Source organism: Brassica rapa, chromosome A03 (genome assembly GCF_000309985.2).
Source record: "Brassica rapa cultivar Chiifu-401-42 chromosome A03, CAAS_Brap_v3.01, whole genome shotgun sequence".
In the NCBI taxonomy this organism is placed as follows: domain Eukaryota; kingdom Viridiplantae; phylum Streptophyta; class Magnoliopsida; order Brassicales; family Brassicaceae; genus Brassica; species Brassica rapa.
This window is the reverse complement of record NC_024797.2, coordinates 22,310,809-22,322,329: the sequence shown is the minus strand read 5'-3', so window position 1 is coordinate 22,322,329 and position 11,521 is coordinate 22,310,809. Positions and strand designations below refer to the sequence as shown.

At 36.1% G+C, this 11,521-nt stretch overlaps 2 protein-coding genes and 1 long non-coding RNA gene across 4 annotated transcripts; all 3 read left to right on the top strand.

Moving 5' to 3' along the window:
* Positions 1–218: 218 nt before the first annotated feature.
* Positions 219–1,368, top strand: LOC117132439 (40S ribosomal protein S19-3). The gene is made up of 4 exons (XM_033286506.1): positions 219–414; positions 490–580; positions 668–851; positions 1,070–1,368. The coding sequence occupies exons 1-4, from the start codon at positions 331–333 to the stop codon at positions 1,140–1,142; spliced, it is 432 nt and encodes a 143-aa protein (XP_033142397.1). The 5' UTR covers positions 219–330; the 3' UTR covers positions 1,143–1,368.
* Positions 1,369–2,118: 750 nt separating this feature from the next.
* Positions 2,119–6,975, top strand: LOC117132433. 2 transcript variants are annotated; one of them, XM_033286480.1, is made up of 9 exons: positions 2,119–2,606; positions 2,971–3,443; positions 3,552–4,724; positions 4,819–5,058; positions 5,155–5,399; positions 5,496–5,637; positions 5,727–6,020; positions 6,228–6,493; positions 6,579–6,975. In XM_033286480.1, the coding sequence occupies exons 1-9, from the start codon at positions 2,363–2,365 to the stop codon at positions 6,772–6,774; spliced, it is 3,273 nt and encodes a 1,090-aa protein (XP_033142371.1). In that variant the 5' UTR covers positions 2,119–2,362; the 3' UTR covers positions 6,775–6,975. The 2 variants fall into 2 exon arrangements, with proteins under 2 accessions (XP_033142371.1, XP_033142370.1); XM_033286479.1 differs by having other exon boundaries at positions 2,120–2,606; positions 6,225–6,493.
* A 933-nt stretch (positions 6,976–7,908) lies between these two features.
* Positions 7,909–11,088, top strand: LOC117132447. Its single transcript, XR_004456014.1, has 3 exons — positions 7,909–8,214; positions 8,314–8,512; positions 9,284–11,088. It is a non-coding gene; the product is annotated as an uncharacterized LOC117132447 (long non-coding RNA).
* The last annotated feature ends 433 nt before the right edge of the window (positions 11,089–11,521 follow it).

Genomic DNA, 11,521 nt, shown 5'->3' with positions numbered 1-11,521 from the left:
CAGTTTATGTATTACAGTGTTGCAGATTTTTTGGACTAAATAAATAATAATCAGATTTCTGTTTTTTTTTTTGGGTTTAAAAAGAAACATTTAAGAAAAAAATACACTCCAACTGCATAACATTATATGGATCACATGAGAAAATATATATAAAATGGGCCAGAAATATTTCATAGGCCCATGAGCCCAGGAATCAAAAATAATAAGGGTAATTATGTAAAATACAAAACTCCTCAAAAACCCTAATTTCACTTTCATCTCAATCACCCCCACTCGAATATTATAGCAGCGCCGACGAGGAAGCAGGAAGAAGAAGAAGAATCAAGAATAATGGCGACAGGCAAAACGGTGAAGGATGTCTCTCCACACGAGTTCGTCAAGGCTTACGCTGCCCACCTCAAGCGCTCCGGCAAGGTATAATAATCTTACAGTCGAATCTTGGAAATGGCCATTAGTTTCTGCATTTTATTACAATATCGTGTGGTGTAGATTGAGCTGCCACCGTGGACAGACATCGTCAAGACCGGTAAACTTAAGGAGCTTGCTCCTTATGACCCTGACTGGTACTACATCAGAGCTGGTATGTACTACATCTCTGGTCACTTGTTTAGTTAGTGTTTGTGTTTCTGAGATTTAAAGTTGAACTCTTTTTTTTTTTGGTTTGTAGCGTCGATGGCAAGGAAAGTGTACCTGAGAGGTGGACTTGGAGTTGGTGCGTTCCGCAGGATCTATGGAGGAAGCAAGAGGAACGGAAGCAGACCACCTCATTTCTGCAAGAGCAGTGGTGGTGTTGCTCGTCACATTCTTCAGCAACTCCAGACTATGAACATTGTCGACCTCGACACTAAAGGGTTAGTTGTTGTTTTATCTTATATGTTACATGTTTGAAGGTCAATATAAAAACTTGTAATGCACTTGTTTAGTCTCGTAGTTTATTGACTTGCTTAAAGTTGAAATTGTGACATGGGTTCGTTTAAGACTTGTATATGGTTTTGTTATTACTTGGTTCATTTTAGGACTTGATCATATTTGACTAGCTAAGCTTGCTTTTTCATTCTCATGTGATTAGGGGGAGGAAAATCACATCGAGTGGTGAGAGAGATCTTGACCAAGTCGCAGGAAGGATCGCAGCTGCCATCTAAAATCGAAGATCACAAGTTTGTTTTTTGAGATTTAGATACATATGGAATGAGATTGCATTGGAAACCAGTAGTGGAATCCCTTCTCTCATTTTATGTTTTGTTTTGATGAGTTGTTTCTCTTTTGTTCCTATGCGCAATTTGATCTAATCGACGACCTTGTTCTCTCTGCAGTTTAATGAATTTTTTTTAGCTATAAACATATATAATAACTGTAACAGTTTGCCAATGCTTTTGCTGTTGATACGATTTCAATATTAGCAAATAAGAAAACAAAGAAAAACAAATGTTTTTTGTTGATTTAATCGGAATGCTTAATTATATGCAAATTCAATGTTAAATTAATCAATTTTGTACTTGATAACTATTACTCCCTTTCATAATACTTATGTTTTTTCATAATACTTATGTTTTGCCTTAATGCATAAAAATTAAGAACATAATTTTTTCTTAAAAAAATATTTTAAAGATATAATTTTAAAATCAGTTAACCAATTATAAAAAAGACAGTAAAATCTAATTGGTTGAACAGTTTTTAATAAAGTTAAAATTAACCTTAAAATCTCAAAACTTTATATAAATTAAAATAAAATAATTATTCTAAAACATCATCTATATTGAAACGGAAGAAGTATTATTCTCCTTGGGTGCGCATGTTTCTTAACAAAAAAAGATACTGCTATTTTCTGAAAAGCGTAAGGAAACCACAAAATTCCAGCTTTTACGTGCGTTGATTTTTCAGATCTGTAAAAAGTCTATCCCCATAAACTTGGTTAAACCATGATTAAATGTCTGGTTAGCACGTAACGTAGAGACATGCGTCCATATATTTACTATGCCTAAGAAGCTACCTTTTATAGATCCAGTTTCCAAAGTTACTGAGACAGTGTATATCATTGTCTGATTGGCGCTTTTTTTAATTTGCTGACGTGGCTTAAAAACTAAACGTTGTTAATAAAAGGAGTAGAAAACAGTAGTATTCATCAATACGTAGAAAAAATAGTAGAAAGGAAAATAAATGAAAAAGACGACTCCGAGAAAAGGAAAGCGAAAGGTTTCTTCGTCGAGATGGTAAAGCTAATAAAAATGGAACCTTCTCCATTATTGTTAGCTTACCTTACTATCTCCGACCACATTTAGAGAGAGAGAAAGAGACAAAGTTCATTTTGTGTTTGTTCTTGATTCCTCCTAAAACCAACCGTGTCTTCTTATTATCTCCGGCGATGACGACGGCTGAGGGGGAGTACTCGAAGGCCAAAACTTCTGTTTGGTGGGACATAGAGAACTGTGAGGTGCCTAAAGGATGGGATGCGCACGCGATAGCTCAGAACGTGAGTTCTGCTTTGTTGAAGATGAACTACGGTGGTCCTGTCTCAATCTCCGCGTACGGCGACACCAATCTGATCCCTAAACCTGTTCAGCAAGCCTTGTCTTCTACTGGTGTTGGTCTTAATCATGTTCCTGCAGGTTCTCTCTCTCTTTTTTTTATTTGTCCATCTCTCTTAAAAAGTGGGATCTTTAGTTTGATCATTGTTTGTTAGTGGTTAGTTGATAATGATGATCCAGGATCTCTACTTTTACAGCGATCTTTACTATACATGGGAAGAAATTGAATTGGGTTTCATCATATTGACTTTGGAGTTAATTATTATTTTATTTTTTTTGGAGTTCACAGGGTTTTGTTTGATCTTAAGAGTGTTTTTTTTTTGAGTTTATGTTGCTTAGATGATGATCTTAGTTTTTTTTTTTTAACTGTGATCACATCTCATTGTTTTTAGTGTCGAACATGAAAGATTTAACTTGTGTTGTTTGGGTGGTGTATTAATAACAGGAGTGAAAGATGCGAGCGACAAGAAGATACTAGTGGACATGTTACTGTGGGCTGTAGACAACCCTGCACCAGCCAACTTCATGCTCATCTCCGGCGATAGAGACTTCTCCAATGCTCTCCACCAGCTAAGCATGAGGAGGTACACTATTCTCCTTGCTCAGCCTCCACGTGCCTCGCCTCCGCTTATTGCTGCTGCCAAATACGTATGGCTCTGGACATGCCTAGCCTCGGGAGGTCCTCCTCTTACGAGTGGTGAATCTTCTCGACTGGTCGACAGTGGACGCTCTCTTGTCTCTAACTATGAAGAGGCTAAAGGTCCAGTTTCTGAACAAAGTCAGTCCAACAAACCAACTGATTCAACTCCCGACACTCGAAGAAATATGCTTCAGAATGGCAGAAGAGCCGCAGGTGAATCTGTTGCTTCTGGTGGTGGCTTTGAAGCGCACCATTCAGATATAAGACATACATCTCAGGTAAACTTGTATCGTTTTGTGGCTACTTACTTGTTGGTAGATCTATTCTTGAATATGGTTTTGTCCGGAAAGAATATAATAACAAACTGTATGATTTCTTTTATGCAGACTGCATTTGTAGTCAGCAACACAGCTCAGGCCAACGTTTCAGCCAAACCCATACTTGAAGCATCGTTTATAGCCAGTCACAAAGCTCAGGCTAATCTTTCCGCCAAAACCATACATGAAGCATCGTTTATGGCCAGCCACAAAGCTCAGGCTAACGTTTCAGCCCAACCCATACATGAAGCAGCGTTTATGGCAAGCCACAAAGCTCAGGCTAACCTTTTAGCCAAACCCATACATGAACCAGCGTTTGTGGCCAGTCACAAAGCTCAGGCTAATCTTTCCGCCAAACCCATGCATGAACCAGCGTTTGTGGCTAGTCACAAAGCTCAGGCCAACGTTTCACCCAAACCCATATATGATACAGCGTTTGTGACCAGTCACAAAGCTCAGGCCAACGTTTCAGCCAAGCCCATGCATGAACCAGCGGTTGTGGCTAGTCACAAAGCTCAGGCCAACGTTTCACCCAAACCCATACATGAAGCAGCATTTGTGGCTAGTCACAAAGCTCAGGCCAACGTTTCAGCCAAACCCATACATGAACCAGCGTTTGTGGCTAGTCACAAAGCTCAAGCCAACGTTTCACCCAAACCCATACATGAAGCAGCATTTGTGGCTGGCCACAAAGCTCAGACAAACGTTTCAGCCAAACCCATACATGAACCAGCGTTTGTGGCTAATCACAAAGCTCAGACAAACGTTTCAGCCAAGCCCATACATGAAGCAGCGTTTGTGGCCAGTCACAAAGCTCAGGCCAACGTTTCAGTCAAGCCCATACATGAAGCAGCGTTTGTAGCCAGTCAAAAAGCTCAAGCCACCGTTTCACCCAAACCCATAAAGGAAGCAGCGCTTGTGGAACCTGTGTTGTGCAATGTTTGCCAAATTAGATGCGCCAATAAAGATGCATATAACAGTCACACCTATGGTAAAAGACATCGAAAAAACTTGGAGCTGCAAACTGGTAAGTCCGAAAACATGTCGCGTGGGCCAGTTGGGCTCCCTACGGAGGTGCTGGAGAAACAGAAGAATAGGAAGAAGAACGCGAGTGAAGGTAGTAGGACTAAACCAAAAGGGCATTATTCTTGTCGTTTGTGCAATGTGGTATGCCAGAGTCAAGTTGTCTTTGAGTCTCATCTGAAGGGCCAGAAGCATGCTACCATGATGAGTCAGTCAGAGGCAAGTTTCTAACTTTTGAGAACTTACAAATTTACAAACACACCAATTTTTACAGTTTACTAAGCATATGCTTGATAAATTAACGTTGATTCAGGCGTTCACTAATTCTAAGAAGCTTCAAGAGAAAGGTGTCTGGGAAAAGGTTCAACCAAAAGAAGCAGTTGCAGAGCCTAAAGCAAAGGCACTCAATGATTCTAAGAAGCTTCAAGAGAAAGGGGTCGGAGAAATAGATCAACCAAGAGAAGCAATTGTGGAGCCTCAGCTGCAGTCTCAAAATGTTCAAGAGGACAGCAAGTGCTTTGAGAAGCATGTTGCCATGGTGAATCAATCTGAGGCACGTTTTCTATCTTTTTAAACATACTAAGAGCAAGTCTTAACAATGGTAAAAAGAGAAGGAGTGAAGTCTTATATATATATGTGTTTGGATCAGGCCGCACTCGTTGATTCTAGGAAGCATGAAGAGAAAGTTGTCCGAGAAAAGGTTCAACCAATGGTAACAGTTGCAGAGCCTCAGTCGCAGTCTCAAGAGAACACAAAGTTCTTTGAGAAGCCCAACGAAGAGCTCAGAGAGATATATGGCAAATCAAAAAGCAGTGTTAAAGAAAAATGTTCAAGTACTAAAGACTGGGTAGAGACTGTCTTCTTCGGTGATTTTGGAGCATCAGTGAAAACACGGTAAATTTTGGCAGCTTGGACTTGTTTAGTATGTCAATAATGTTTTTAATAATATTCTGTAATGTTTTTAATAATATTCTGTAACTTGTGCCACAGAGAATGTTTTGATGGCATTGTCAAGCCAGTAAACCTGTCTGGAGGGCCAACGGTGCAAGAAAAGGAGGTGATGGTACCACAGGGTTTGTCAACAGTGGTTTGTGATATTAAATCTCATTGGACGAACATAAACCATACTACGGTAGTGACAGCACTTCTTGTTGTACCTCTTTGCTTTTTTGGATCAAAATCAAACCCATTGAACATTTTGTTTTTTAACTCTTGATGCAGCCTGGTTCTGTAGCCAGTGATGATGCTAAGTCCAGCGTTTCAACCAAACATATAACGAAGGAAACAAATGTTTGGCCTGTCTTCTGTCATGTCTGCCAGATCAGCTGCGAGAGCAAGGTTGCATATGCAAATCACATCTGTGGGAAAATACACCAACAGAAGAGGGAGAGGATGTTCGAGAGAGACGCCATGCTTTCTAAGGAGAATGCTGAGAGGTTGGAGAAGGTATTGAGCAAAAGCCAAACCGCCTTTGCTTCTCAGAACCATGCTGCCATGGTCAAGGAGCAAACAGAGGCAAGTTTTATAACTTTTACTATTTTGTTTTCTTTAACGAATTTGAAATCTGCTTCTTTTTTTTTTTATTGTCAGTATTGCAAAGCATACAAACGTCTCCTTAGGTTTTATTCCCATTTGAAGTATGAAGTATATATAAGGCTACATAGCAGTATATACATAGTGAGACAAAGAGAAAGAAGCTAAACTAGATTATTGTTGCAGCAGGCACACATTGATTCAAGGAGAACTCAACAAGAATTGGAACAGGCACTCATTGTCGACTCAAGGAAAATCCGAGAAGAAGGCGATCAAGAAAAAGAAACAACCGAGGAGCACACACTTGTGAAGACTGTGGATCATGTGTTTCAAGGGGCACAAGAAGACAAAGAGGACGTAAAGGAGATAAACCACATATCTGAGAGCATCACAAACGCCATGTTGCATGCCTTAACTGAACTGAATCAAGAGTCTAGTATACCCAAAGGATTGAGGTAAGAACCGTTAATCAGGGGGGGTTTGTGGCTTGAGCACTTTTGATCAGTATGTGCTTTTCTAATGATCACTTGGGTTACACAGACTTGAGAGAGTACAACTTCCAGCAGACGGGAATGTGACCAAGAAGTTTGAAGATGGGTCCAAGCATAAGCCCCCACCAACACCATCGCAACCCGTAAAGGACTTTGCAGGACTTAAGGAGCAGGCTGCCAAGAGGGAAGAGGCTAAGGTCCAACCTGATAACTTTTGGACCAGACTTTGGGGGAAAAAGAGTTAAAAAAGCTTTGCTGAATTATTGTCTGATTTAAAAATTAAATTCAACTATTGCTGCATTATATGTATGTTTAGTTGGTGTTCTAATGAGACTGAGAGGATGTAACTTTAAGTAATGACTAGATTTTGACCCGCGCTTTTAAAGCGCGGGATCGTTTCTTTTTACGTATTTATTATTATAATCCATTTTAGTTTCTACCAAAAATTGATATCATATAATTTTATGATTTTTTAGTAGTTGTTGTTATAAGTTTGGATGATCTATACGTATATAAAATGTTAACCTTAAAATGAAATAATTATTTTGCTGTTGGAAATTTCAGCAAGAAATTCAATTCAAAAATATTTGCAATATAATTTAATTTTAGAATGGTAGTATAATTTAAATTAAAAATAACTTGCAACATAATTTAAATTAAAAATTGCTAGTAATAACATGTAACCCATATTGTAAATGTATGTTTACGTTTTATAATTGTATTTTTATATATAATATCAAGTACAATGTTAAATAGTTTTGATAGAATTTACTATTGAAATAATTAATTAAAAGCCCATATACTTAAAAAGTTTATTAACCAAAAATCTAGAAGTTAATGGACCCCCAACAAATCTAATATTCTGGTTTAGAGCTCGACCAAAACACATTCTTCATTTCGTCATATTGACCGTTCGAAAAAAAAACCCAGAAAATGATTGATTTTTGACGTACTTATTGTTATAACCCATATGTGTTTCTACATAAGATTTATATCATGTGTTTTTATGATTTGGTTTAGTAGTTGTTGTTATAAATTTGGATGATCAATATCTATACAAAATGTTACTCTTAAAATAAAATAATTATATTGCTGTTGCAAACTTAAGCAAGAAATTCAATTAAAAATTATTTGCAATATAATTTAATTTTAGTATCACAATATAATTTAAATTAAAAATGACTTGAAATATAATTTAAATTAAAATGGCTAGCTATATAATGTCAAACATATTGTAAATGTATATAATTGTATATTAATATAATATCAGTTACAATGTTTAATATTTTTGATAGAATTTACTATTGAAACAAATTAATTCAAAGCCCATATAATTGAATGTTTATTTTGAAAAAATATAAAGTTAATTGGCCCCAACAAATCTAATGTTCTCGTTTAAAACCCAACAGAACACTGATTCGGTATTTCGTTATGTTGACCATTCTCAAGACTGAAAAAAGAAACAGAAAAGGAAAAAAAGAGAGAGATCGAGAACGGTCTCTTTGCCGACAAAAGATGAGACGAAGAAAAATCGGTGTTCGATGGTGAAAAACAAAGGTGTACGACTCTATATGAGTAAATACGAAATCAGAATCTCGAAATCTGCCGGTATACCATCATTTACTCTCTCATTATCTTACGATTCATCTACTTGATCTGAGAAGCCTCTTTATAGATATGTTCAGGTACATGAAAATATCTAATTTCTTCTTAATATATAGATGTTATGCTAATCTAAAATCTCTTCTCTGATTTTGACCATTCCATAAATGTTTTGCATGTAGAAGTATCAGATGACTTGTATGTTGATTCTGATGATCGATCTTAGTCAAGCGGATCTTCGATTAGCACTGAATTTGACCATTCCCTATTGGGGTCGGAAACACCTAAGCAATCTCGAGCTTCTCAGATGTCAAGCTCGTGATGTCCATCGGCTTGCTCAAAATCTGAAGGGCGATGTTCATTTCTTTGACAACCATGAAGGTGATGTCCTTTACTAGGGGTGGGCGTTCGGGTTCGGGTCGGGTATTTCGGATTTTCGGGTATTTCGGTATAGAGGTGTAGAACCCGTTCGGGTATTTTTTCACTTCGGATCGGGTTCGGGTATTTTTAGTTCGGATTCGGTTATTTCGGATCAGGTTCGGATATTTAGATTTTGAAAAAAAATTAAAATTTTCATTTCTCAAGTTTCTTGTATTTAAAAATATAACTTTCAGTTAACTAATTTTTTTTTCTAATAGATTGAATGGTTAATAGATTTGGACATAACATTTTAAAACTAAAAAGATATTAATTTAGTTATTTTTTTTTAAATTTTGGATGTATCTTTTTGTTAATTTTTGAAATAAAAAATTTGACATGCATTTTAAGTGAATAGCAAATCATTTTTTCCGTAATTGTATGTATATCATATGAACTTAAAGTATGTGTAGTATCAATATAAATATTTTATATAAAATTAGAGATATAAACTAAAAATATAAGATTAATTATACATATGTTCGGTTATCTTCGGATATCCATTCGGGTTCGGGTATTACCCGTTCGGGTTCGGGTATCCAATCTCTCCTTATTCAATACCCGTTCGGGTATTTTGCTACTTCGGTTCGGATTTCGGTTCGGGTTTTTCGGATCGGGTTCGGATGCCACTTCGGATATCGGGTAAAGTGCCCACCCCTATCCTTTACACTTAAGATTCTTAAACTTTTATGATATTTAATACATAATCTTGGTTTATTTTGATGTAAACTACAGTTGGCCTAATGAAATTTTGGGTTACTATATAAAATTTGGGGTTACGTTAAAGTGAGGGCTTATCAAAGGTCTTATACTTTGCAAAATGATGATCCGGTCTGTTTGCAAAAAAAAAAAGGATGACTGATTAAAATACACAGATACGTACCTTACTCAAGCAATATAGAATTTTTATGTCACATAATAAATAATTCAAGTACGTACACTTTTTGGTTTGTTCTGACGTTAATGTTTTAAGTTTTGTAGGGTAATTGCTATGTAAACAAAGAGATAATTCTCAAGTACATCAACTAATGGCCAGACCATTTTGTAATCTGACCAAACTGGTATAATCTATTTATCTTCATCCTCTTTTACGTCTAGTATGTTTTTTTAATCTTCATCCTCTTATACGTCTGGTCTGTACACAACAGTATGTTGTTTTTATACTCATCCTCTGATGGAAGGACATGAGTCAAGTCGAACCCAAAGGACATGAGGCAAAGTCCAACCAAAGCCTTACAGTACACAGATAAGTCTCCGACTATAGCTTTTTTTTGGGGTTAGAGATAATGAGTTGACTTAATTATATATACAATGGATGTGCAGGTCGTGCAGTTAAAGGTTTTGAGACAGAGCTTTATTCATCTGAACGACATGGGACAGAGACATAGCGGGAAAGCAATTCGAACCCATGTAAGTGCATTTTAAAAGCTTCTAATTGTAGTAATTAGGCTTGGAACTGAAACTGGTAGTTAGGAAAAAAAAAACGGAGATTGTTTGATGAATGTTCATTGAACTATATTTGAAAAACAAGTAGAAAGTTAGGATTGCTTACATTCTCATCCGCCAAGATGAATTCCATGGTTTTCCCTGATTGTTGAATGTTTTGTTTCCAAGAAGTGTTTTTCGATGGCCTCAAGTCATTAATGCCGATGACTTTTGTTCATTAGAAGCACTCAATTTTCTTATTTGCATTTTAGAACCCATTTTTTTGTTTGACGGCATGAGTTTGATTAGGAAGAGGCGTTGTTATTTATAATAGGAAGAGGCGACATGGAGAGGTGTTTAGGTTATTGGAAAAACATGTGGCATACTCTAAATCTTGGCGAGATTTTCTAGTTAATATTAGTAAATATAGTTACCAATTTGAAACCTAAGATATTATTGTACACGCAATATAATTATGGATTATATTTTTTGAATCGTGATTATAGCTAATTGTATCATCTTTTTTTCTTTCTATATTTGTTTTTACATTTATTAAAGGTATCAAATAAGGAATATTGGGGGTGATTGCCAAAATCTATGAGTACCTTACTCTTTTAAAATCGAACAAATGAAATAGGGAATATTATGCTGTTACAATTATGAATACTTGCTACAATCTAGGAGGGCATACTCTTTTTTTCTTTTTCTTTTTGGTAAAAAGGGCCTTACTCTTTTTAAACCGAACACTGAAATTAGGGGATGGGTTGAAAAATATACTTCGAATAAATTTGGTATCAAAACTTTATAAAAATTAAAGGTTGTTTAAAAGATAAATAGATTTTTTAATTAACATTTTTTGAAAAATTGGGAATATGCTGTAGTACCTTTGATTCAAATTCGATTTTCATATTTTTGGTTTGATTAAATTTTCCATCATTATACATTGCATTTTGATAAACGAATCATAACATATAGGTAGGTGTAATGAATCATCTTAATAAGCATGTGAACATTGATTTAATTTTCTGAGAATCCATACGTTATATTCATCTTGGTTAGTGTTTTATAGTTTTAAATTATTGTGTTATGGAATATGGTTTGTTTAGAGTTTTAACCCCGAAAACTTCATATTTCGGGGTAGGGTTTGATTACGAAAGATGATTTCGATGGGATTTTCATGGAATAGGATTTGATTATGAAGATGATTTTGATGGGCTCATCATTCTTTCCGATTTATTTAAAAAGGCACGAGCTTACGCGGATGTGGGCCTTAATTGTTTCAATGCATTTTGATGACGTTATGGATATGTTTTAATAACTGAAGATTTCTGATTGGTCAAAATATATTGGCGTCATTTATTTTTTTTAAAGGAAAATAGGCAATGGCAAGAATTGTAAATAATTGAAAAGGCAGGGGTAGAATCCTAGTAGGTATTCTGCTTTAATAGTATAGATGATACTGTAAAAGTTTTTCCAATCCTTTTTCCCCTAAGTTCTGGGCCAAATGTTATCAACTTGGAACTTAGGCCTCTCCCCTCTTGGCAGCCA